Here is a 27,546-nt window from a genome sequence, read left to right on the forward strand (position 1 = left end):
ATTTAACATAGACAAACATGTTTGATTAATTCAAAATAATAGGTTAATAGACAATATTTTAATATGGAATGTGTGTGGGATTCTTTAAAATATTGAATACTGTGTCTATGATTAAGTAAGTTGGGAGTTATTTAAGGAAAGTAATAATGCCATGCTGAGAAGCAGGTAGGAACATGGTCACTAGGAAGCTATCTAGTATCCCCACCTTCTCTGTTGTGAAAGTGTAACGGGACAACTGACGGGTCCGGGCTGCCTGTCACTACTTGAGCCAATTAAGCAGAAACAGGGTTGAATCATATATGAGCATTTATTCCAGTAATGCCGGCAGTATGGGAGAACAGCAGGTCATCCACAAAAATCTGCTCTGCCCCTCCTGTAAGCCAGCTGCATTTATTGGGTAGAAGGACAAAGATTACATGGGAAAGTAAGAATTACAGGCATGGAAAAGTAGGCAAGGTATAATGGTTACAGGTTACAGGCAATGCGGGCTGGGAGGTTGGGTTGTAGAGGGTGGGTGCCTCCAGGCATCTCTGGGACCAGATTACAGGCAATAGGGGCTGAGGGTTGCAAAGGGCGGGTGTCTCCGGGACTAGATTGTTTCAACCACAAAGTTGTAAATTTTTCCATAATGATAAGTAGTTCTCAGTAAAGGAGGATGGCCTGCATTCTGATGTTAGCTCCCATGTCCCAGAGCATACAACTTTCAGCCAGGTTAGAATGTGCTTTCTCTAATCAGAACAGAACCATCATGGTTAACAGAGCATGATTAATATTTCTTATAAATGTAGCTGGTCCCCAAAATTCTATTTCTGCCCCTAACAAAAGAGGGTAGGTGGTGTTGGGAGAGAGGAGAGCAGAGCTCCTCCATCTGCTCTTCTGCCTCCCCAGTGTCACTCAGCAGTGCTTTCATATACCCAGTAATCAAGGCAGACATTTTGTAGTCATCTGGACTTCTCCATTTCTCATTTGTCAACTATTTTTAATTTGTCACTGTGTCTTTTGAGTACTCCTCCTAAATATCTCAAATGTCTCTGCCTTTTTCTGTTCTCACTGTTGTTGCTTTTAGATTTTCCTCATGTTATGCTTGGCCTCTTATCAGTCAGTAGCTTTCTGATTAATGTCTCTGCCTAACCCCTCTTCTTGCCTCCATGGTGATTTTTTTCAGGAACATAACACTGATAATTACTAACCTAAAAAGCTTCTCTTAATTTACTCTGGTCTATGGCAGTAGCCTTCAAATTTCTTGTAAAGCATTTTAACCCTTTCTCCAAATACAGGGGAAACATACCTATGCCATGACATGCAGGGCCTTTTATGATTTAGTCCCTGTCTCTTTTTTTTGCTATTCCTGGACCTTTGCCCTGGATTTTAGAGAATCTGAATAAGTTGAGTTCTACAAACACTCCTTGTTTTGTTTTTGTTTTGGGGGGCCTGTTTTTGTACATTTTGTAGAATGCCCATTCAGTTTTTGTCTCAAGAAAGTCACCTTACTCATAGATAGAGAGCAGGCAGACAGCTCTGGTAAGGGGTAGAGAGGTGGAGGGACTGAGCAAAAAAAGAAAAGAGACAACTCATGGACATGTGGAATACAGTGTGGTGATTGTGGGGGTGGGGTGGTTGGAAGTGGAAGAAGGCATAGAGGGGATAAATGGGGATGGAAGATGTAGAGATAGAGAAGCATCGATCAGATGCTCAAAACTCAGAGGGAAAGCAGGGGAGGGTGGGGGTGAGGGGGAAAGATCAACCAAAGGACTTGTATGCATGTATGTAAGCATAAGTGCTGGATGTGGACAACAGGGGGTGAGGGTGAGGGCAGGATTGGGGGATGAGGGGACATTGGGGGGATAAGGACACATTTGTAATATCTTATTCAATAAAGGGAAAAAAATAAAAATAAAATAAAATAAAATAAAAAGTCTACTGAATCTCCTGAGTAATGAGTATCTTTTGTATGCTAATGAGATGACTAGGTAGAGGCCCCTAGATAACTTCAGGTTAGGGCCTGGTCACCCGAAGGATCAAGCCATGATTAGAAGTTTAGATCTCTCTGTTCCTTCCCCCTACCCCTACTTCTGGGAAGGGGAGGGACTGGAGTTTGAGTTCCAACACCAATAGCTAATGATTTAATCAAGAGTGCCTACATAAGGAAACCTCCATAAAAATGCCTAAGCATCAGGGTTTGGGGAAGCTTCTGGGTTGGCAAACACATCAAGGTACTGGGACTGCTGGGAGCATCTGTTAACCGTGATGGTTCTGCTTGATTAGAGAAAGCACATTCTAACTTGGCTAAGAGTTGTACGCCCTGGGACATGGGAGCTAACATCGGAATGCAGTCCATCCTCCTTTCCCAAGAACTGCCTATCGTTATGGAAAGATTTATAACCTTGTGGCTGAAACAATCTAATCCTGGAGGCACCCTCCCTTTGCAACCTCCCACCCCTATTGCCTGTTCTAAGTGTCAGTTTTAATCTTCAGTGTGTGTGTGTCTGTGTGTGTGAAGATAAATTCCTAGAAATGTAATTGCTGTGTCATTATAATATGCTTGTTTTTAGTTTTGAAACATGTTATCAAATTGGCCTCCAAAAAATTGTATCAGTATACATTGCCACCAGCAGTGTATGAGCAAGCTTAGTTTTCTCATGCTTTCATCAACATGGTATGTTAATTTTGGTCTTTGCTAATTTGAAAAATTGTTGTAAGTGTTGTTTTAATCTTCAGTTTTTATTATATGTAATGTGCATCTCTTCCCTTTGGCGGTTCCTAAGGTATATCCTTTATAATAAACTGATAGTGGTAACTAAAGCATTTTCCTGAGTTCTGTGAGTCATTCTAGGGAATTATTCAAACTTGAGGAAGGGATTGTGAGAACTCCCACTTTTTTAGCCATGTCAGACAGAAGTGCAGGTGGCCTGGGGACCCAGGACTTGTGGCCTCTAAAGTGAGTGAAGTTTTGTGGGACTGAGCCCTTAAACCCGTGAAATTTGATGTTAATTCTGGATAGTGTTAGAATAGATTGTAGGGCACCCAGTTGGCGTCAGAGAATTGGTGTTGGAAAAGAGGCCATGTATTTGGTGTCAGGGATACATAACCCCAGTTTAAAAACGGAAACAAATGAAAATCTTCAAGAGACTGCTCAGCTCAACATTAAGTTAGCATGTGGGAGAGCTGTAACTCAAAAGTCCTCTTAACCATATCTTGTTGTCCCCCTCTCCACACCTCCTTCTATCAGATAGATAGGGAAAGAATCTATCTTTTATTTTAATATATTAAATTTTTATTATTTTTTAGTCCTGTGTTCATATTTCTTTTGAACTTAATTGAATGCTTTCATCAGTTAATGGCCTTGATGAAATTTCTTGTAATTTTGACTGCATTTTTTTGGTCAAAGTAATGTTACTTTCCCTTCTAAACTTAGCAGGACAAACAGCTGAAGTGTAAGATCTTTAGCTTGATTTTCTTCAGTTCTTTCTATATTTTAAATAGGACACAAATATCTCTATAAATATAAATAATTTCCTCCCAACCCATTTGGAAAATATCCCAGACTTCCTCTTCATGCCTTGCAAAGTTGCTGCTGTCTAGTCATTATTACTATTTGTTTCCTCCCCCTGCCCCCCTTAACATAAGTGTTCCTCCCAGGAAGAGCTTGATCACCAGATGTTTGGCCAGTAGTATTCCTCTTATTCTGATTTTGCATTTTTTCTGAGATAGGCTAAAATGTAATCACTCCATTCCTTCCCTTGTTCTAAGATGATTTTACTCAACTGTTCTTGAAACTTACCTTGGTAAGTGATTTGGGATCATAATGAAAAGAGAGAGGATATATTTTATGTATTTTATACTTGTCCCCAATGAATTGGCCTTTATTAATTGAGGATTTTGACACTTATTTCAGTTTGAGTGGTTATGGGTATTTAGAAATGAAATTGTGGGACTTGAAAGCTAGAAGAGACCTCGGAGATCATCCCAACAGAGGAGCCTGATTTATAACTGAGAAAATGAAAGTTGTCAAGGTCAGCCATAAATCTGATACTTTGGCTTGGTGAAAGAAACCTAAGTTTCAAAATCTCTGATGTAAATCTAGAAACATCATAAGAAGCTTAATTTGTGACAGCATTAACACTGTTTAGCCTGGAAGCAACATTTGTGACTTTTCCAGATTATTGACAGTGTTTGAAATCTCTTGATGTTTTCAGGACCAATAAACTCCACCATGTACTTTTATACTTTTCAGTTAGTGAATTTTTCAAACTTAAAAAAAAAAAGCAGCAAATCGAGGGAGCGGAGGGTGGACCTGAGGAGAGGAAGGTGGCCCAGCCTGAGCCACTCGGGGTTCAGGGTACGAGGCAGGCGGCTTGTGGACCCGAGTTTTGAAGAGCCGGCCTTGTGAAATTATCGGCTGGGACATGGCTAACTTCTCACGCTGCTGCAGCCAAGAGATCATGGACAACTGCCAGCAAAGCCTTCGTTGCAGGTAGGGCAGCCACGTGGATCATTCTGGCCAATAAGATGAAGATAGAAGTTCCTATGGAGGGTCCACTTCCTCAGATGAAATGGCAGTTTCCTGAGAAGGCTTTGCCTTTTACCTTCACCTTCTTTCTGCCTGGAATGGAGGTGCAATTCCTGGTGCCATCTTGATGCCATGAGGACCAAAATCACATGCTCAGGAGTGCAGAGTGAAACGCCAGAGTAGCTGGGTCCCTGATGTTCTTCTTGAGCAGCCACACTGGCCCATAATCTCTTGTGGGCGGGGGGAACTCTCCTATTTGGTGAAGCCACTGTATTGGGTTTCTATTATATACAGTCAAATGCAAGCCATTATCAATACATCCAGGCCTCCTGATGTTCGTACCATTATCATCTGTAGTGCCCTGTGTGCCAGGCACTGAACTAACAATGCCTCACACTCATTGTCTTATTGCATCCTCACCATCCTAGAATTATCATCATGTTACAGAAAGGGAAATTAGGGCTCTGAGGTGTTAAGCTAGGAGAGGGGCAGAGACAAGGTTGTGGGTTTGATCCCTAGTTAGGGCACATACAAGAAGCAACCAATGAATGCATAAATAAGTGGAACAACAAAACGATGTTTCTTTCTCTTTTTTTCTCTTTCAAATCAATAAAAAGAAAATCTCTAATTTTTCTAAAAAAAAAAAAATAGCAGTAAACCTCAGTGTACAAAACATATATAAGTGGTATTAAATTAGAATGCAATTTTAAGTAGAATTTTGATTTATTGGATAATAAATTAGTGAGAAAACTTGTTTGTTAATTGCTGTATTAGAGTATATACATATTTCACTTCCAAGTCTAGCTTAAAACAATTGAATGGATGTACCATAATTCATTTAATCAGGCCCCTTATGATGCATATTTAGGTTGTATCTTTTTTCAAAATTTTTTAAATTGATTTCAGAGAAGAAGGGAGAGGGAGAGAGAGAGAGAAACATCAGGGATGAGAGAGAATCATTGATCAGCTGCCTCCTGCACGCCCCACACTGGGGATTAAGCCTGCAGCCTACTGGGAATGGAACCGTGACCTCCTGGTTCATAGGTCGACAGATGCTCAACCATTGAGCCACACTGGCTGGGTTCTCTTGCTTCTTTTAAGATTCACTCTTTGTCTTTTAACCTTTGGCATTTTAATTATGATGTGTCTTTGTGTGGGCTTCTTTGGGCTCATCTTGTTTGGGACTCTCTGTTTCTGGGATTGTATTTCTGTGTACTTCACCAGGCTAGGGAAGTTTTCTGTCATTTTATTCAAATAGTTTTTCAATTTCTTGCTCTCTCTCTTCTCCTTTTGGTACCCCTATGATGTGAATGTTAGTACGCTTGATTTTCCAGAGGCCACTTAAACTACACTCATTTTTTAAATTATTTTTTCTTTTTGCAGCTTTAATTGGTTTTTTTCTGCTAACTTATCTTCTAAATCACTTATTCAGTCCTCCACTTCATCTAATCTACTGTTGATTCCCTCTAATGTATTATTCATTTCAATTATTGTAGTCTTCATTTCTGACTGGTCCTTTTTTATGTTTTCTATTTCTATTTGTATGTTTTCTATCTCTTTGTTGAAGTTCTCACTGAGATCATTGAATATCCTTATACCCAGTGTTTTGAACTCTGTATCTGATAGATTGCTTGTCTCCATTTTGTTTAGTTCTTTTTCTGGAGTTTTCTTCTGTTCTTTCATTTTGAACATGCTTATTTTTCTCCTCATTTTGGCTCCCTCTCTGTATTTTTTTGTATGTATTATGTAGAGCTGCTATACCTCCCCATCTTGGTAGGGTGGCCTTACGTAGTAGGTATCCTGTGGGGCCCAGTGGTACAGACTCCCTGGTCACCTGAACTGGGTGGTCTTGGTGTGTCCCTTGTTTGAGTTGTGTCTGCTCTCCTGTTGTAATTGAGACTTAAATGCTGTTGGGAGGGATTGACCTTCAGACTGGTTGGTTTTGAGGACTGGCCATGACTTCAGTGGAGGAGTTGTTATGCAGGGGCTGTCCCTATATAGCAAGGTTGGCTATAGTGGGGCTCTGGTGTTTTCTGAGTTTGCCCTTTGAGTGTGTCATTTGTTCAGGTGGTTGGGTGATGCTCTGGTGTGTCTGAAGTTGGCAACTGGATGTATTGGTTCTTGGGCTTTTTGGGAAGTTCAGGCCAAGGTAAGCCACTTACTATGCCCTACCTGGGGCCAATTGGTATGAGCTACAAAGTGATCTTCAGATGGTCTTGGACTTCAGTTCTTTCTGTCATTATTTATCTGAAGACTAGGGGCCTGGTACATGAAATTCGTGCATGATGCGGGGGGGTGGAGTCCCCTCAGCCCAACGTGCACCCTCTGTCACGTTCCAGAACCCCGGCTGTTCCAGGCTTAGGCACGGGCCTACAGGCTCGGGGTAGTCTGGCTCCCGAGGACACCTGTCTCGGGGACATAGGCCTTTTGGTGCTGGCACACGTGCAAGCGGCCGCAGCGCGAGAACCTCCGCCTGTGCCCGCGCACACACTCCAGTGGGGCGGGAGCTTCCCCCGCATCGCCATGGCAACATGGGGGGGGGAAGCTCCAGGCCCCGCCCCTAGCTTCCAGGCGCCTGCGCATGCGTGCCAGCTGGGTGGGAGCTTCCCCAGCATCCGCATGCACTGCCCCGCCCCTGGTTTCCTGGCGCCCGCATGCACGCAAGTGGCCGCAGTGCGGGGGAAGCTCCCTCCCCGACCCCATCTCCTCAGCGGAGCTTTCCCTGCGTTGCCATGGTGACACAGGGGAAGCTCCAGCCCTGACCCCGGCTCCCAGGCATCCACGCACGCAGCCCTGTCCCGGTTCCCCAGCACCAGTGTGCGTGCAAGCGGCCGCGGGGCCAGAACTTCCCCAGCATCGCCATGGTGATGTGGGGGAAGTACCTGCCCTGCCCTGGCTGCCTAGTGCCTGTGAATGCAAATTAACCCACCATCTTTGTCAGGTTAATTTGCATACTCACTCTGATTGGCTGGTGAGTGTAGTGGAGGGATGGTTAATTTACATGTTTCTATTTTATTATATAGGATTATTTTATTTGGAGTAGAGGAAAATAACTCAGGCCACATATTTTTACGTACATCAACCCTGCAAAATCTTAGGTGGTCCACAACTTCTGTTAAATTTATTTTAACACATTGCGTACTACTCAGGAATTTTCTCGTGTTTCGCACGCCATCTGTTAAGGACCGCTCACGAGTGTCCTCGTTTTTCACGCGCCATCTGTTATGGACCTTAGATGACAACACACTGTCTTCTCCTAGCATGGAAAGACAAACGGGTTGTCCGAATGATATCAATGATCCATGACACTTCTGTCTCGACAACAGGAAAAAAAATAGAAAAACGGGAGAGAATATTGTAAAACCTACCTGCATCAAGGAATACAGTGCCCACATGAAAGGCGTTGACCGTGCGGATCAATTCCTTTCGTGTTGTTCCATTCTAAGGAAAACAATGAAATGGACAAAAAAAGTAGTGCTGTACCTTGTAAACTGTGGACTTTTCAGTTCATTTAGAGTGTACAACGTCCTCAACCCACAAGCAAAAGTGAGGTATAAACAGTTTCTGCTATCGGTGGTGAGAAACTGGATAACGGATGACAATAATGAAGGCTCTCCGGAACCAGAGACAAATCTGTCCAGCCCTTCCCCTAGGGGTGCAAGGAGAGCACCACGTAAAGATCCACCCAAAAGTTTGTCAGGTGATATGAAGCAGCATGAACCTACGTGTATTCCAGCGAGTGGAAAGAAAAAATTTCCTACGAGAGCCTGCAGAGTTTGTGCCGCCCATGGAAAAAGGAGCGAATCTAGATGCTTATGTAAATTTTGTTTGGTCCCTCTTCATAGAGGAAAATGTTTTACGCAGTACCATACGTTAAAAAAGTACTAGGAACTTTAATTGTTTAATTGTTTTTGTAAATAAAAATGTTATAATTATTGAAAAACAACACCTAAAGTCATTATGATCTGTAGTTATGATGATTTAAATAACGTGCATTTTGCCCAAAAACGTGTGGTCCCTGGCATATGTCTTAGAGATTTCTATGCGGTATGCAATGTGTAATTTAGTTATTTAGAATTTGGAGATCAAAACAAATTTTCCCATAGAAACCATGAAAAAGTTGATACTTACATTTTCATGCAGGTGCTTTCAAAATCTTTTAAACCAAAGTCTATCTTAAATGGTACAGTATTAATATGAATCTTGAATTTCTCTGATCCCAATGTAGCACTGAAGGGAAGCAGAGTTTTATACCTCAATATATATATATTGCAATATTGATTTTAGGCTAGTTATTAAGTAGCAAAAGACTCAGGAAAAACTTTGACCTCTTCCCTAACCGCCTAAAAGGAATTTAGAAAGAGAACCTGGTCCAGGAATGGAGATAGCATCAGATAACTAGTTTAATATAAACTAGTGTGTGACAGACAGGGAAGTCCATTTGTTCAAAGTCTTCTCTGTGTCCCATTGTTAAAGATGGCCCAGCAAACATTTATTTACAATACATTTGCTTTTCCATGTTCATGTGAGTTGTCTTCCTCCCCTTTGCAGTCCCAAACCACTATTCCTCTACCCTTCTCCTCATTTCCAAAATCACATAAAAGCCTCAATTGCCCAGTCTTTCTGGGGGTCTCATTATGGCACTGCCAAATGTGCATTTTCTCTTGTTAATCTGTTTCTGTTAATTTGATGATTAACCCAGCTAGGATAATTTAGGTGGGAGGAAAATTAGATTTTTAGCCTCCACAGCTCTTTTTTTCCAATCTGAACCCTGAGACCCTCAAATTCTCAGGAAGGGCTGGGAGTTGAATATGGTAGGCAGTGCCTAGAGAAATATCAAGTAGCTGGATAAGAGATACATTGAGTTGGTGTTAGATTTACTTCTTTGTGGAAGGATTCTAAAGATAAAGGGTGGGAAGGCAATTTACATGTTTGATAGTTTGAAATTGTTATGCTATTAAACTGTGTGTATGCTATACATGATAGTTAAATATCAGTTTGATTTAATCATGGGAACTGAATTGGAGAATATATCCTCCTATATAATAAAAGGCTAATGTGCAAATTGTCCCCTCCGTAGTTTGACCAACCAGGAGTTCGACTGCTCGCTATGACATGCGCTGACCACCAGGGAGTGACGCGGAACGAAGGAAGGCCCGGCCTTTGTATCTTAGTATATTCTTATGAGGCCCCATATCTATATAAATTTGGCATCCAGCAGCTGGGGGAAGGAAGGCCCTGATTGGCCCTGATCATGAGCTAGGCCTAGGGACCCTACCCATGCACAGATTTTGTGCACCGGACCTCTAATTTATAAATAAAAAATCCCCACTATTGGGGGAATAAAGCATAATGAATATCCTATTGGTTATTGGTCAGGTGGTTGCATCCAGGAAGAAAACAAGTGGGACCCTGACTGGTATGGCTCAGTTGGTTGGAATGTCTCCCTATACACTGAAAGACTGTGGGTTTGATTTCTGATCAGGGCATAGGCCTAGGTTATGGTTCCATCCCCATTTGGGGCACATAGGAGGGGCAGCTGATAGATGTTTCTCTCTCACATCAATGTCTCTCTTCCTCCTTTCTTCCCTCCCTCTCTCCCTCCCTCCCTACCTCCCTCCTTCTCCTCTCCTTCTTTCTCTGAAATCAATAAGCATGTCCTTGGGTGAGGATTTTTAAAAAAGCAAGCAAATGGGAGTGCATTATCTCTCATTTGTATGTATAAAAACAATACCAGAAACAAAAACAAAACTCAACTGATTTTTGTACTCTCTTTTGGAAGAGGAAAAGATCCATTGAGATGAAGATTATTATTTCAGCAACAAAGGAAACATTCAAGGCTCAGGTATCTCTTAAATTTAGTACTAATGATATATGAAATAAATTATAAGCTTTATGTTTCTGTCAGTTCTTGTAGGTAGATACCTGCTTACTTGCCAATGCAGAGGCAAGATTATTTATTTTTAGGTGTGTTTCTCAGTGCAAGACAAATTTGCTTTAAAATGCATTCTGTTATTTAGGAAATTAGTGGTTAGTAATAAAAAACTCAAATGATTTTTTTTAATCCTCACCGCAAGATATTTTTCCATTGCTTTTTAGAGAGTGAAAGAGAGAAATATCGATGTGAGAGAAACACATCTATTGGTTGCCTCCTGTATGCTCCCTGACCAGGGCCTGGGCTGGGGAAGAGCCTGCAACTGAGGTATGTGCCCTTGGCCTGAATCTAACCTAGGGTGATGCTCTATCCACTGAACCAAACCAGCTAGGACAAAACACAAATGATTTTTGAGAGATTCTTAGATCTTTGCTTTGGAAGGGACCATAGAGCACATCTAGTTTAGTATAGGAATCTTTCTATCAAGGCCAAACTGCGTCCAGTGGTCTCTTCCTGTTCTCTCTTGGTCCTCTTGTCTGCTGTGCTTCATATTACAGATCTTCTCTGTCCTTGAATTTATCAAGTTCTGTATGGCTCTTTGTACTGCCTCAAATGCTCTTTTCACATCCTTGTTCCATGGCTTGCTTCTTTAAACAGATTTCACTCAAATCTTACTCCTCAGACAGGCCTTTCCCAGACCATCCTATCTAAATGACCCCTCCTCAATTGCCATAACTTTCTACCATAAGACTGTTTTTTTTCCTTTATAATCCTTGTCACTGCTGTAGGGATAGAAAATTTTTCTCTTCTAGGTTCTTTGGCTGATCTAAATAATTATATTGACATAAGACAGATTAACAGAAGAAAAACAAATTTACATAGATATGGGGCCTCATAAGAATATACTAAGATACAAAGAGCAGACAGGTAACTGAAGCTTATATAACATCCTTAGCTAGGGAAAGGGATAAAGGTCTGGCATACAAAGTGGGGAAGGTGTTTTACAGGAAGGCCAGAGAAGATTTTTGGAAAACAAAGGTTGCTTTGTTATGCAGATGAAAGTGTGTGGTAACAGCTCTCTTCCTGGTACAGGCCCCATTTCCCTTATAAATTTAGGCAGTTGAGGGGGGAGGTAAAGAGCTTTTCTTGAATATGTTGAGTTTTTATTGCCTTTAACTCAAAATAGTGCTTATGCCAAAGAGGCATATTTTGGGATAGCAAATCTGCTCACTGTCTGGAATGATCATGTTTGCCTGTCTCCCCTCAGTAGGCTCCATGAGAGCAGGGACCATGTCTGTGTTGTTCACTGCTGTATTCCAAAGCTCTATAAATGGACTGGTCCACTATAAGTATCTGACAGATATTTATAAAATGAATGACTAACCATTAGTGGTTCATTGTTGTCAAATCACTGCTGTGCTGAAATCTGTCTCCTTTCACTTCTATCACTGATCTTAGTTCTTCCCTCTGAAATAATTCAAATTATTATTACCTGCTCTACTCCCTCTTTTGCAAAGTCTTTAGGCATTTGGATGTCAATCATCTCTCATTGAGGCCCAACTCACCTAGTTTCGTCACCAGCTCCTTATGGGCATAGTCAGCATCCATTTATCCATCACAGGGAGTTTTTGGTTTTGTTGTTGATACCCAGCACTAGACATAGTACATTTTGTGGAGTCTGAGCCTCAGAGAGAGATAGTTTAGTTAAACTTTTTTGGCAGTGTTTATCTTTTACTTCCATGTAAATGATCAAGGAACTGTAACCAGACAACCAAGGGGTCCGGGCTGCCTGTCACTACATGAGCCAATGAAGCAGGGATAGGCTTGAATCATATGAGTGTTTATTCCAGTAATGCCGGCAGGATGGGAGGGCAGCAGGTCATCCACAAAAATCTGCTCTATCTCTCCCCATAAGCCAGCTGCTTATATTTGGTAGAAGGACAAAGATTATGTGGGAAATTAGGGATTACAGGTATGGGAAAGTAGGCACAGGATAACCATTACAGGTTACAAGTCATATGGTGGGGGGGCATTGCAGAGGGTGGGTGCCTATGGGCACCCCTGGACCAGATTACAGGCAATGGGGGCTGGAGGTTATAAAGAGCAGGTGCCTCCAGAACTAGATTGCTTCAGCCACGAGGTTGTAAATCTTTCCATAATGATAAGTAGTTCTCAGGACAAGAGGATGGACTGCATTCTGGTGTTAGCTTCCCTGTCCCAGGGCGTATAACTCCCAGCCAGGTTAGAATGTGTTTTCTCTAATCAGAACAGAACCGTCACAGTTAACAGAACATGATTAATATTTCCTATAGTTATAGCTGGTCCCCAATATTCTATTTCTGCCCCTAACATAACTATTTATATATGATGTCATTGTCAGAATTACTGTTTGAGTTCTTAAAAATTTGTTTTATTGTGGAATATAACAGCATAGAAATATAGAAAATATAAATATACACTCTAATTAATGTCTATTTATCTGTTACTCAAGTCAAGAAATAGAACATTATCATGGTCCCAGAAAGCCGTCTTATTGACACAGGCATCCCAGTGGTCGGGGGACCCAAAAGTCCACCACCCACTCTGGGTTCTTGGCTTTGCCAAGGAAAGAATTCAAACTTGAGCTAGCATAGAGTTGAAAGTAAAAGTGAGTTCATTAGTGAAGCAGTAAGAGAATGGGCTACTCTACAGACAGAGTAGCCACCCCCCCCCCTTTTAGCAGAATTTGCTTCCTTTATTGAGGTTTATTTAATTGGGATGGGAGTAGGTATTCAATAAAGGGGGAGATATTCAGGATCTTCTCTAGAAAGGGGTGGAGATTTTTCAGAGGACCTCCATTAGCCATTTGTATCCTTTTATGGGCTTTCCATTTCAGATCATGGTGGCATGGGGTGTGTTGTTTAGCATGCTAATGTATTACAATGAGTATATAATGAAGCTGAGGGTTACATTTAAGAGAAATTAGTTGCCAAGTTGGATTGAGCAGTCACTGCCTGTTTTAAGTAATAAATCTGGTGGGTGGTGATCTTCCTTCTTGATAGTTCCTATAGCTTTTATCAATTGCAGCTTGCCACATACCCAATCTCATTAAGTATCTCTTCTCAATCTCAATTCCTCTCTGGAAATAATTAATACCCTGATTTTTAGAAGAAACACTTCCTTGGTCACTTATTTTTTGAATAGATTTACTACTTATTTTTAAAATAGATTTACCACTTACATATGCATCCCCTAACAATGTAGTTCAGCTTTCATTGATTGGCTGCCTCCTGCATGCCCCACACTGGGAATCGAGCCCACAACCCAGGCATATGCCCTGACTGGGACTCGAACCATGACCTCTGGTTCATAGGACGCCAGCTGGGCCTCCAATTTAAATTCTTTAAGGGAGAAGTAAAAGCTTCTTGTGAGCCTTCAGGGTCTCCACTGCCTTCAGCTCAAAATAACCCACAGGCCAAAGTAGCACATCTTGGGGATGCCTGTTCTGAACCCCTTCATGTGTTTTTTATTTCATGAATTTCTGCTCTTATTTCATTCTTTATATTTTCTTTGCATTTATTTTTCTGTTCTTTTTTTAAGCTCTTGAGATTCCTGCTTTGTTTATTAATCTTCTAAGAAATATTTTCTGATATACGCATAATAAGGCTCTCAATTGCCCCCAAGCATAACTTTAGCTTCTTCCCATAAATTTGTATTTTTAAATGTCTTTTATGATTTCTTCTTTGACTGATTTATAGATTATTTTAAAACTGTACTAATTTACAGACATGGGAACATTTAAAAATTATTTATTTCATTGATTTTTTGCATACTTGAATTGTGGAGAAGAGAGAGAACATCCTGGCACTTCAATCCTTGTCATTTGGTTTGTATTGCATTATGGCCTAGAACAATATCAGTCTTTTTAAATGTTCTGTGTGCACTTGGAGAAAAAAAAGATACTCTATATTTTTTGCTGCAGTTTATATGTTCATTTGGTCAAGTTTTTAAAATCTTCTATATCCTGATATTTTTCTCTTTTAACTGTCTGCTGAATTCCTTTGCTGTTATTCTAACTTGCAGTTCTAGAATTCTTTTTTTTGTTTTTATCTTTTTTTAAATTAAATCTTTATTGTTCAGATTATTACATTTGTTCCTCTTCCCCCCCCCCCATAACTCCCCTCCTCCCAGTTCCCGCCCCACCCTCTGCCCTCACTCCCCACCCACTGTCCTCATCCATAGGTGCACGATTTTTGTCCAGTCTCTTCCCGCATCTCCCACACCCCTTTCCCCCCCAAGAATGGTCAGTCCATTCCCTTTCTATGTCCCTGATTCTATTATAATCACCAGTTCATTCTGTTCATCAGATTATTTATTCACTTGATTCTTAGATTCACTTGTTGATAGATGCATATTTGTTGTTCATAATTTGTATCTTTACCTTTTTCTTCCTCTTCCTCTTCTTAAAGGATACCTTTCAGCATTTCATATAATCCTGGTTTGGTGGTGATGAACTCCTTTAGCTTTTCCTTATCTGTGAAGCTCTTTATCTGACCTTCAATTCTGAATGATAGCTTTGCTGGATAAAGTAATCTTGGTTGTAGGTTCTTGGTATTCATCACTTTGAATATTTCTTGCCACTCCCTTCTGGCCTGCAAAGTTTCTGTTGAGAAATCAGCTGACAGTCGTATGGGTATTCCCTTGTAGGTAACTGAGTGTCTTTCTCTTGCTGCTTTTAAGATTCTCTCTTTGTCTTTTGCTCTTGGCATTTTAATTATGATGTGTCTTGGTGTGGTCCTCTTTGGATTCCTTTTGTTTGGGGTTCTCTGCGCTTCTTGGACCTGTAAGTCCATTTCTTTCACCAGGTGGGGGAAGTTTTCTGTCATTATTTCTTCAAATAGGTTTTCAATATCTTGCTCTCTCTCATCTTCTGGCACCCCTATAATTCTGATGTTGGTACGCCTGAAGCTGTCCCAGAGGCTCCTTACACTATCCTCGCATTTTTGGATTCTTTTTTCGTTTTGCTTTTCCGGTTGGGTGTTTTTTGCTTCCTTGCATTTCAAATCATTGACTTGATTCTTGCGCTCCTCTGGTCTGCTGTCGGGAGTCTGTATAATATTCGTTATTTCAGTCCGTGTATGCTTAATTTCTAGTTGGTTCCCCAATATAACATCGAGGGTCTCATTAGTTTTCTTGTAGATCTCATTAAGTTTATTGGCGGCTTCTAAACAGTTCTTGAGAGACCTTAAAAGTGTGGTTCTGAACTCTATATGTTCCATTGATAATTTTGTCCTGTTTCTTTGTCTCCGCATTTTGTTATGCTTCCTTGATGCACCCCCTAGTGGTCTTTGTGCACAGTCTTATAGTTAAACCTTGATTGTTGTAGCTAATACCAGGGAGGGTTTGACCTCCAGGCCAAGTGGCTATGAGAATCAGCTGTGTCTGCAGTGAGAGAACTTCTGTCCTCTAGGGAGGTGCTAATCTAGCCTTTGCCTGAGGCTATCAGGCAAATGCCTCTGTGCAGGGCTTGGGCGGGGCGGGCGAGTCGCACAGGATCAACAGGGTGGGCTGGAGAGAGCAGTTATGGCGGCTCTCAGTCCTGTCCCCAGGGGCTCTGCCTCTCTGAGTCCCAGCGCCTGCTGCAAACCTCGGAGAGAAAGCTGCACTCGCTCTGACCAAAGCCAGACAGTCCCACTTCTCCCGTTTGAGTCTGGGTCCCTAAAGACTCGCCCGTATCTGGAGCTCAGAGTCTGCAACTCCCTCCCAATTGAAAACGCCAACCGCGCCCTCCGCCGCCAGCCCGCTCTGCGCACTCCGCACCTCAGAATTTGACTTCAGCACTGCGCCTCCTCTGAGTGTCCGTATGCGTTTCTCTTTCCTCCTAGTTGTAGGACTTCCACTCAGCCAGCCTTCCTGTGGTTCTGGTTGATGTCCGTTCCATTTTTTAGTTTCACTTTTGAAGTAGTTGTTCAAGGCAGCAAACTCCGGTGTTAACCTATGCTGCCATCTTGGTTCTCCCCCCAGTTCTAGAATTCTAATTTATTTTTTCCAATGTGTTCTTTTATCTTTTAGTCCTTCAAGTCCTGTCAAAATGTTCAAACCTTGAGTTTTTATTAATTCAACATTATAGTTGTTTTATAGGCTATTCCTGATAATTTCTAACATTACAAACCTTTCTGGGTCATTTTCTGCTTTAGTTGTTTCTATTGGTTCTTGTTAGTGGTATTTTATTACCTTGTGTATTTGGCTATTATGTACTGCACAATGTAAAGGAGAAATCTGTAGCATATTGTGAGGCCTAGATTGGTGCTATCTTCTGCAGAGTCTTGCTTTTTTTTTTTTTTTTTTGCACCCTCACCCCACCCTTCCCACTTGCTTCAACCAGATAGCTGGTGGCACCACCAATCTGAATGTTGGACCAACTCAATACAACAATCCAAGGTACACTTAGAGGTTTACTTAGGTCACCTAGATGACATAAAGCTATCATTCAAGTCTGCTCAAGGGCTGATTTCTTTCTGGTTTCCTCTATCCTGGGAGTATAGCTCTTTAGGGTTTCTATTTCAAGTGAGTGGTGTCTTATCAAACTTCCTCCTTTTGAAACGCTCTTGCCTTTGACATTTTTTGCCCATGGATTTATAAGGGTTTTAAGAGCAAGCTGTCTTTTCCCCTCATTTGTTTTCCTGGGCCTTCAAGTGCCAGAATCCCAAAACCATTTTGAGTGTTTGGACTACCTCTCTGGGTTCTATTCTTTTGCCTTTATTTCAGCCAGGTAATTCTTTACAATCTTGTTAAATCTTTGGGATCTTAGGGCTGTTTTAAAAAAGTATTTTCTTCAGAATATTTATTTATCTTCAAAGGGACATTTCATCCAGGTTTTTATACCTTAAAAATTAATCAATTTTATTCATATAAAATTGTAGTTGTTGGCATAAGAACGTCCAAATCTATAGAAAAGTTTTATATGAATTTATTTGAGCCAAAATTTTGAGTACATGCTTAGAAGCAAGATCTCAACAGATTGAGAAAATGCTCCAGATAATGGTAGTTTTGCAGTTCATTTTATACACTTAGAATCAAATTAGAAGACATAAAGGGGTTACATGGAATCCATTGGTGGTAGATTAAGGAGGTGGAATAAAGCAAAGTGGGGAAATAGCTGGGATTGGATAAAAAGCAAAATGGAGAAACATTTATTTTATATTGGTGGGTACAGGACAGTTAACATTTACAGTACTTAGAGATGTGATGTAACAAGGAGGAGTCTTGTAGTCTTGTGCTGTGGTGCCAGTGGTTGTACCTTCCAGGGGTCTGGAAAACAAAATCATTCAAGGATATGTTATTCTAGATATATAAGAACAATGGGCGAGGCTCACTGAAGGTAAAGATTGACTTTTGCTAAGGAAACTGTAGGCCTGGGATGACTTTCAGTCCCTGAGCTTGTCAGACCTGCCAAGTAGCTCCCTAAGCTTGTGGGCTCTACTATGTTGCCCCCTTTTTGTTTACATAGTTAAATTCAATTTGGCATATTTTTTTCCCTCTGTGTGGATATTAGTAGTTAAAAAACTGTTCTTGACACCTATATTGTGTATCTACTCAAACATTTAAATTCTGATTCCCAGTTTTCATTATTCAGTTTTGATTTCCACAGGGAATAGGTGGGACCAAATGTTCTTTACATATACTTACATACAGAACTTTTGGGGTGCTGAATCTTCTTAGTGGGAATGATTTAATCTTTATCTCTAGTTTCCTTTGAAATATACCATTATTGGCAGAGAATGGAATATTTACATGTTTCCTGGGTGTTCTTCCAAATCAGTCACAGAAAATGAAAGAATGATTCATTCTCAAGTATTCTATCTTTTACCTGGAATGTGACTGACTTTGATTTTCATATGGGTAGCACCTTGTTATTGATATTTTACCTCAGATGTCATCTTTTTAGAAAGACCTCTTTGAATAATCACTCCTTCTTTCCCTTTTATAACATGTACCAGTATCTGGTAATATTCTTATATATATTTGATTCTTTACAGAGAGGAAGGGAGAGAGATAGAGAGCCAGAAACATCGATGAGAGAGAAACATCGATCAGCTGCCTCCTGCACACCTCCCAATGGGGATGTGCCCGCAACCAAGGTACATGCCCTTGACCGGAATCGAACCTGGGACCCTTCAGTCCGCAGGCCGACACTCTATCCACTGAGCCAAACTGGGTAGGCTCTGATAATATTCTTACATTTTTCCTTCCTCAGCAAAATCTAAATCTCCATGAGGGCATATATTGTTCACTACTGTCTTGTGTGTCTTATTTATCTATTTCCTGAAACATGTTAGTAATTGTTTGTTTAATAAATGAATGGATAAAATATTAATTTCTTCTGAAATTGACATCATTTTATCTAAATATCCCAGTCACCTTTTAAAATTTATGATTTCATTACATTAAATGTTTCTAAAATGATAGCGTCTGCTTTCTCTTGCCTTTTTTCAAAAGTGGGTTTTTTTTTTGGTAAATACTGAATGAAAAATCAGTTAATAAGAATCTGACCTACAATAAATGTTAGAGTGATAAAGAGATACTTAGGATTAGGAACAACTCTGACTTTCTTGTTATATGTGTGGCTGGAGTGTAGCAAACCAAGAGAAAACTAGTCGCAGATGCTGTCAGAGGAGGGCAGGTTAAGGCCTTGTGGCTTATGTGGACTTGGACTTACACTCTTAATGATAAGGGAGACCATTGGAAAGTTTTGAGCAGAGAAGTGACATGATCTGACTTATCCTAAAGACTTTTGTGTAGAAAACAAACTGAATTCAGTGGGAGTTGACAGTGGAGCTGTAGGGATATTAAAGTCAGTATAGTCTGCTGCTGGGTGCTCACATCAGTTTCATTGGCTAATTTGTCTATATCTGTGCCAGGAGCATCCCTTCTTACCTTCTGTAGCTCACTTCTAACCCTCAATATATTAGGTAGGGCATACTTCCAGATCATAACCTCAAGGCTGAGCCTTCTTACTTTTCTTCTCAGGCGGGTGTGGACTATACTTGGAACTCTGTGTTTTCACATATATTTTAGAAAACCCTGGGATTTTTATTGAGATTGCATTGACTATGTAGGTTAATATGGAGAGTATTGATTCTTCCTAGCTTAAAATTAGGATAACTCCATTTATTTTGGTCATCTTTATATATATATATATATATATATATATATTTGAATAAAGGCCTTGAATATATTTTATGTTAAATCCTAAACCACTTTTTTTGTTGTAAATGTGATTTTAAAAACTTAAATTTTGTTTCTTGTTGATGTTTACACAGCTGTTATTTGTATATTAAATTTATATTTAGCTACCTTGGTAACACTTATAATAATTTTTAAATTCCTCTGAATTTTCTATGTAGATAATAATATCTGTAAATACTATTGTGTTTCCCTCTTTCCAATGCTATATATTTTATTCATTTGTTTTTTTATTATTTTACTGAGCTGGCAAGAACCCACCAGGATAATGTTTAATGATAATATTAATAAGTATTAATTGTAAGATTTTGTTAGGCTCTTAATTTTTAAAAGGACTGTGTCTAATATTTCACATTTAAAAATGATGTTGTAGGTTTTTGTCAGATACTTTTATCCATGATATGAACATTTTTAAAGCTGTTAATTATGGCCATATTACTCTTTAGAAAGCTTGTCTCAGTTTATATTCCTACCACCAGTGTACTAGCTATAGGCACAATGCTGTACATTACATCCCTAGGACTTATTTCTTTTTTAACTAGAAGTTTGTACCTTTTGACCACTTTCACCGATTTCATAATTTCTTAAAACAAGAGCATTGTTTTACATAACCACTATACTATTATCAAAATAATCATTGACATAATATTATATAATCTGTAGACATTTAAATGTTATCAGTTACCCTTTATAGCAATTTTTTTCTTGTCCAAATTCCAATCCAAGATAATGCATTATATTTAGTTTTCATGACTCTTAATTTTTTTTTCTGGAACAGTTCCTCAGTCATTCTTTGTCTTTCATCACATAGACATTTTTAAAGAATACAGGCCAGTTATCTGTATATATAAAAGCCTAATATGCTAAGTGTTTGATGGTTCGTCGACCGCTCGACCAGTCGCTATGACGTGCGCTGACCACCCAGGGGCAGACACTTGATTGGTAGGTTAGCTTGCTGCTGGAGTCCGGCCGATCAGGACTGGGTGAAATGGGCCAGACACACCCTGGAGCCAACCTCCTGCAGCCTTTCTCCAGCCTCTAAAATATTTCTTCTAATTAATTTCCTTTCAATGTTCACAAATTCGTGCACCGGGCCTCTAGTTTAGTAGAATGTCCTTAGTTTGGGCTTGTCTGCTGCTGTCTCTGCTTAGATTTAGGTTTTACCTTTTTAGAAGGAATGCCACAGGAGTGTGTTGTGATGCATCCTATCAGGAGGCATATGGTGTTGATTTGTCCTATTACTAGCAGTGCTCATTTTGATCACTTAAAATAGTATCTGGCAAGATTCTTTACTATGAAATTACTATTTTCCCCTTTGTAATTGAAAGGTATCTTATAGGAAGCTACTTTGAGACTGGGTAATACTCTGTTTTCCATCAAATTTTCAACCACTAGTTTTATCATGTATTAATGATACTTGCCTAAAATAATTATAGTCAGGGCGGTTTGCCAAATGGTGATTTTTCTTATTTCTTCATCAAATTTATTATTTGGAATTATGCTCTAAGAAAAAGCTTTTTCTTCTCCCACATTTATTTATGTCAGTAAGGATTGGTGCACTTTTTTATACTTCTATGGATTATAACCTACTACTATATTTATTTTGTTGCTCAGATGTTCCTCATTTCACCAGTGGGAGTCCTCAAGCTGACTCCTGTTTCCTTTAGACATGCCCCCATTATTCCTTGAGCATTTCCTTACTTTCTGCTGTAGCCTGGAAATCAGCCATTTCTCCTAGGAACCCTGGTTCCTTTTATTGGCACATTAGCTGTGTTCATGGCTACTGGAGTGTCATTGCTTCCAGGCTCCCTCAGCAGACAGAGCTAAGGAATATATATGTGTGTATATATATTTTATATTATATTTACACACACACTTATGTCTATTTCTACATCTCTCTATATTAAGAATGAGCTTATATGGTTAATTCTAATTCCAAGCCTTCTACCTTTTCTTTTCTTTTTTTCTGTTCTTTCTTTCCTTTTTTTTTTTCTTAACCCTCACCTGAGGATATATTTTCCATTACTTTTACAGAGAGAGTAGAAAGGAGGGAGGGAAGGAGAGAGAGAAACATCGATATGAGGGAGACACATCAATTGGTTGCCTCCTGCATGCGCCTGGACTAGGGCCAGGGATTGAACCTGCAACCCAGGTACATGCCCTTGACCGGGAATCGAAACCCTGACCCTTTGGTGTGTGGGATGATGCTCTAACCACTGAACCATGTCAGCCAGGGCCTTCCCCCTTTTTATATTTGTAACTTCTTTTTATGAGAATAAGGAACCAAACTCTCATTATCCACAATACATATACTTATTTGCTTAGTCCTAGAATACATATAAAGAAGTTTCATTTCTCTGTGTAAAACAACTACCTAAGTAGAATATAGTATGTATTTATATTTATTTTTTGTCTAAGCTCAAGGAGAGTATGGTATTAAAATATTGTTTTCACCGAAACCGGTTTGGCTCAGTGGATAGAGCGTCAGCCTGCGGACTGAAAGGTCCCAGGTTCGATTCTGGTCAAGGGCATGTACCTGGGTTGCGGGCATATCCCCAGTGGGGGATGTGCAGGAGGCAGCTGATAGATGTTTCTCTCTCATCGATGTTTCTGGCTCTCTATCTCTCTCCCTTCCTCTCTGTGAAAAATCAATAAAATATATATAAAAAAAATATTGTTTTCAAGAATTACCTAGGGTTAATTCTTTTTCCTCTGGCCCTGTTCAGTGTGTTTACATTACTCATTTCAAATACAGTTAACTACATTTGTTCATTTATGTTCCATTTTGGGTTCTTCCCTCCTATGATTATGTCTTTTTTTTGGTATGTGAAACATTAATAAGGTTTTAAAAGAACTGTCTAAAAATATAGGCTAGTTTATTTGATTACTGAAATATAAAACTTATGGCTTGTAATTGTTTGTTCTTTCAGGGAATCATTTAATACTTCACATTAGAAGAAATATGTGAAAGTTCCTGCCAACCTGTGAGAATTTCTTCCTTCGGCCATTTTTTTGTTCTACTTACTAGACAACTTTCTCAGAAGTTCTTTTTTGATGCCATGTTTTGTGGCTCGCATCAAAAGAGGAGTTTGTCTTCATGAAGATTCCTAACATTGGTAATGTGATGAATAAATTTGAGATCCTTGGGGTTGTAGGTGAAGGTAAGTTTAGCATTTCTTGAGGTTTTTTTTAGCAATATACAATTATACCTACCACCAAAAAAAGCTAATAATTCAGGTCCTACTAATTTAATCTGCATCAATTTAGATATGAATCTAAGAACAAGATATTAAAAATAAAATTATTCTCAACTATTGGGTCTTATTCTCAAATTGAAAGTTGAAAACATTAAAAAACCCCTTAAAGTTTAATAAATAAGGAATTTCTTGAGGCTACCTTAATTTCATTCTTTTCTTTTTTTATTTAATTTATTGGGTTGACATTGGTCAACATGAACATACAGGTTTCAGGTATGGTTTCTATGTTATAAGATCTATTTCATTCTTTCATTAGGAACCATGGTTTCTTTAGTCAATAATTTTTTGGTTACATTTTATTTTTATATCAGTTAGGCTTATTGTCAGTAACTTTAATTTTATTTGTATAAGTTAAATTTTACTTACTACATGGTAAATAAATGAAAAAAATAACTTCTATTTGTCTGGGAATGACAAACCACATTTTATAAATTCTGAGGCACACAATTTGGTCATATTGTGATGCCTTTGAAATCAGATGTATGTTATAATCAGTAGCATGTCATGGTTTAATTGGCAGCATTTTTCCTTTCCTAGTAGTACATAAAATTATGCTTATATTCAATGACATCATTGATTAGATGAAATATGGTAATTCATTTTTCATAAGTTTTTATGATTTTTTCATTTTAGTAGTTTTTGCTCTTGACTTAAAGATAACTTTATGGAGATTTTGATAAATGATTCTGTTAATGAGATAAATGACTATAATTATGGTTTCTTTAAAGCAAATGTTACAAAAATTTCATATATCTTTAAAGTAAATGTTACAAATATTTTATATTTCAGAATTTTCAAATAAATTTGAAATTTTAAAAGGAGTTTTAAAAATTTACCAATGTGAACAGAAAAGCTGTTTTAGATTTTCATATTAAGTGTCAAACCTCAGAGAGAAGGCAGGGTAGGGTGGGAGAGAGGGAGTAAGAGATCAACCAAAGTACTTGTATGCATGCATATACGGTAAGCGTAACCAATGGACACAGACAGTATGAGGGGTGAGGGCCTGTGCTGTGGGGAGGGGGCGTTGGGAGCTGGCAGGGAGAGGTCAATGGGGGAAAGTGGAGACACATGTAATACTTTCAGCAATAAAGAATTTAAATAAAAAATTAAAATAAATAAAAGCAATTAAAAACACAGTCTGATCATTGGGTGTTTGCTTCAAGATCTGAAGTTGAAACCATATTAAGAGAATGGATCCTTCTTTCTTCACCAGTCAACGCCTTTTCGTTTTCTTCATTAATATTAATTATGTAAATAAAATTTATTCTCCATATCTTACCTACTATCTGTTTTATAATACCTGCCTTTTTGTTTATTTGTTATTGGTTGTCCCCCCCCCCAAAGAAGTATTACAGTTAGACTTATGCAATAAACTATTGACTGGAGAAGGTCATCTCATAGAGTATAACACATTTGGAATGTTCCAGATTCTGAATCTAAGTTTTCTGGATCCTAACCTTGTGTTTCTTTGTATATTTATATGTGATCATCTTCTCAGGGATTGGCTCAGATTAACGAAAACTACAAGACTGTTATATAAATCAGAATATGTCAGTTTAAGTTGTAGCCAGAAACATTGCTATATGTTTTTTGGTTTTTTTTATAAACTACCTCAGATGCTTTTTGGCTAAGAAATACAAATATATATTAAGGAAATTTAAAACTGTCAAGCAGAATCTACCTTCTGATTCTCCTAATTAGATGTTCACAGTATAACTTTAACCTCAGTTTTCTAGGTAACTTGCTGTCTAGTCTGTGTTCTGTCTCTAAGGAAGTAGTTTATTGGCTGGATAACAGGATAAGTAACCCAAAAGATGATGATGAATTTCATCAAACTATATCAAACAAAGTGGGAGTGCATGGCTATAAATGGCCAGAGATTCTTGAACTGCTTGTGGCCTGTGCCCTTGAATTGATTATTTATGGCAAAAGATGTATCAACTTTGATTAGTTATTAATTGAAATGCTGAGGCCTATACTGTTTTGCCAATCAGGAAAGATATTCCAGTATCCTAGAAGAGGACTTAATTGTCTCCTAGGATAGATAACATATTTGGTACGTTCCATGCTAAGAAATCATTAGCTCTTAAATTTTAAGTTTCCTAGAATCTTTTGAATTAATTTTCATCTACTCCCAAGGTTCTTGTACCCAAATCTTGTCTCTAGAATATTTTAAGTTTAAATTTAAACATGTCTCAAGTGAAATTTTCTTTAAAAGAGAAACCTGTAAAAGTACATGTTGAGGAAATGAGTTACTTACACTCTCGGTTTATGAAAAAAATATATAATAAATATCCATGCTCTGTAGGTGGCTCTTTGCATTATCACTGCAGAATATTGTTATTTTAGGAATCATTATTATAACATATACTGATAACCAATTTATATATATAAAAGCCTAAGCAACTGTTACGACAGAATGACTGGAATGACTGGTCAACAAGTTGCTATGATGCACACTGACCACCCAGGGGCAGACACTCAAGGCAGGAGCTGCCCCTTGGTAGTCAGTATGCTCCCACAGGAGGAGCGCTGCTCAGTCAGAAACTGGGCTCATGGCGGCGGCAGGAGCCTCTCCTGACTCCACAGCAGCACTACCGAGTGGCAGCAGCAGGCACAATGGGCTGGGATGAGCATGAGCAGTGTGGCGCTGGGCCCTGGTTCTGGTTCCTCCCTGGCCACCTGCCACTTGGTGCACTGCTACATCACTCAGGGGATGTCCGACTGTCGGTTTAGGCCAGATCCTCACAGGCCAGGCTGGGATCGGGCCTTAACTGGTAGTCGGACATCCCTCGAGGGATTCCGGATTGTGAGAGGGCGCAGGCCAGGCTGAGGGACACCCCTCCCCAGTGCACAAATTTCATGCACCGGGCCTCTAGTGTAAATATAGTAGAACTTCAATTTCTATAAGAGCTGTAGTAGGTATACTGCTTCTAACTGTTTACTTCTTTTTATTATAGGAGCCTATGGAGTTGTACTTAAATGCAGACATAAGGCAAGTACAAGAAGAAAAAATGTGTTTTAACTGTTTTGAAATTAATTTAGTGTTCTGTGCATGTGAGCATATAATTAAAGCTGTCTGGCTATAATGATGATGCTTGTTGAGTAGAATTAATATGTGAACCCAGAGAAAGGAGATTACTTTGGGACAAGCTTTATCATGATTTGGTAGTCATTAGTTCTTTACAATCATGTGCTATTTTTCACCTGTTCAATGTATAGGTGAAAAGCTGCCTAATGAGAAGAGGTGATAGAGAAGAAATCAAGGTAGTGATAAATTTATGTTCAGGTACTTAAGAACAATGAACACTTTCATTCAGTTAGCATTTTTCATGTAGACCCAATACGTAACTTAGAATACTTTATGGGTCTGAATCCAGATTTTGAAGGGTATAGTGGATAGGTATTTGATATAAAATAGGGCTTGGGAGAATAGTATATGGTTATTATTGATTATAGTTGATCACCCTTGCACAGCCTTGAATGAATCAAATTATATAAATTATTTGACTATGATAATAATCACCATTTATTCAGGTAAGTTATTTCAAGTTTCCACAGCTGTTGCTCAGTGGTGAACATGTTTTACTCAGAGAATAACTTTTAGATGATACGTGTTCTAATATTGAATCATTACTTTGTAATGATTATCTGAAACTAATATAATGTTGTATGCCAATTATACCTCAATTAAAAAAATATGGGAAGTGTTAAAGCTATAACAATTTTGACCTAATCTGAGTTCTGTCTTTTATGTAAAAAAAGATTTATTAGTTGAATTTTTTTTAATGTATCCATATATCTGTCTACTTGTTTGTGAAAACATGCTTGTTAACTATATTAAGAAATGGTTCGCACTGCACACTGTTAATGCACACTGTCAGTGCCAGCAAGATGGGTCCAGAGTGAGAGTGGATGATAACAGGGATCTAAGCTCTTGGGAAACCAATTCTAAATGTGAACTCTGATTCCTAGTGGCTATGTGTAGAGAGAGCACTTTGGGTTACAAGGATAAGTAAACTGTAGTTTTCTTAACCTTGTATGGCTTAGGGTTTGTCTGAAGAGATACTTTAAAAACTGAGATTGCATCTAAAAAACTCTTTTTACTGCCCTTTCCTAAATGAGGGGACTCACAAAACAGCTCTTTAAGTATTATTATTTTTTTTCCTTTCATGCATCTAAAAAGATATCGGATGGAAAATTTAAACATAAATTAGTGCCTCACTCAGAGTAATAAAAACTCTTTTTAGAATCTGCAGCTGTTTAGTCATTAGACTTGTTACAGTATATTCTTCTTTCAGCCAGAATCAAACCTTCAAATCTTCACCCCATTACCCCAAAATAGAGAATTTGATGCTTTTGGTAAGATTTACCCTTCAGGAGCAAACAAATGGATAACCACAAAATCTCATGTTATAGTTAAAAATGGATATAATAATTTCTACTGTACCATTATATATAAAATAATCATACCCATGTATTTTGCATTCCTTTTAAAATTATAAAATGGTTATAAAATGTATGATTACTTATGCATAAATTTGTTCTCTTTTTAAGAGGGTTGGATCTGAGTGTATATATAATTAAATAATTCCTAGTATATTGTATATTTGAGCAAGTATGAAAGAAAGTTACGGTTTTAATATGTGTACTGTTGCAAGAAATTTAGAAGTCATGTT

General features: G+C 38.9%; 1 protein-coding gene across 2 annotated transcripts in view; it reads left to right on the forward strand.

The window, feature by feature from the left end:
- Positions 1-27,546, forward strand: part of CDKL5 (cyclin dependent kinase like 5) — a gene marked incomplete at its 3' end in the record, with an annotated part of 164,163 nt that overhangs the window by 44,167 nt on the left and 92,450 nt on the right. For both annotated transcript variants that reach the window (XM_081081897.1, XM_081081896.1), the window contains exons 2-3: positions 22,541-22,771; positions 25,828-25,862. In XM_081081897.1, the coding sequence (XP_080938023.1) occupies positions 22,708-22,771; positions 25,828-25,862 (99 nt within the window). In that variant the 5' untranslated portion in view covers positions 22,541-22,707. The remainder of the gene's footprint in view (positions 1-22,540; positions 22,772-25,827; positions 25,863-27,546) is intronic.

Source organism: Myotis nattereri, assembly GCF_964212035.1.
Source record: "Myotis nattereri genome assembly, chromosome: X".
NCBI classification, from domain to species: Eukaryota; Metazoa; Chordata; class Mammalia; order Chiroptera; family Vespertilionidae; genus Myotis; species Myotis nattereri.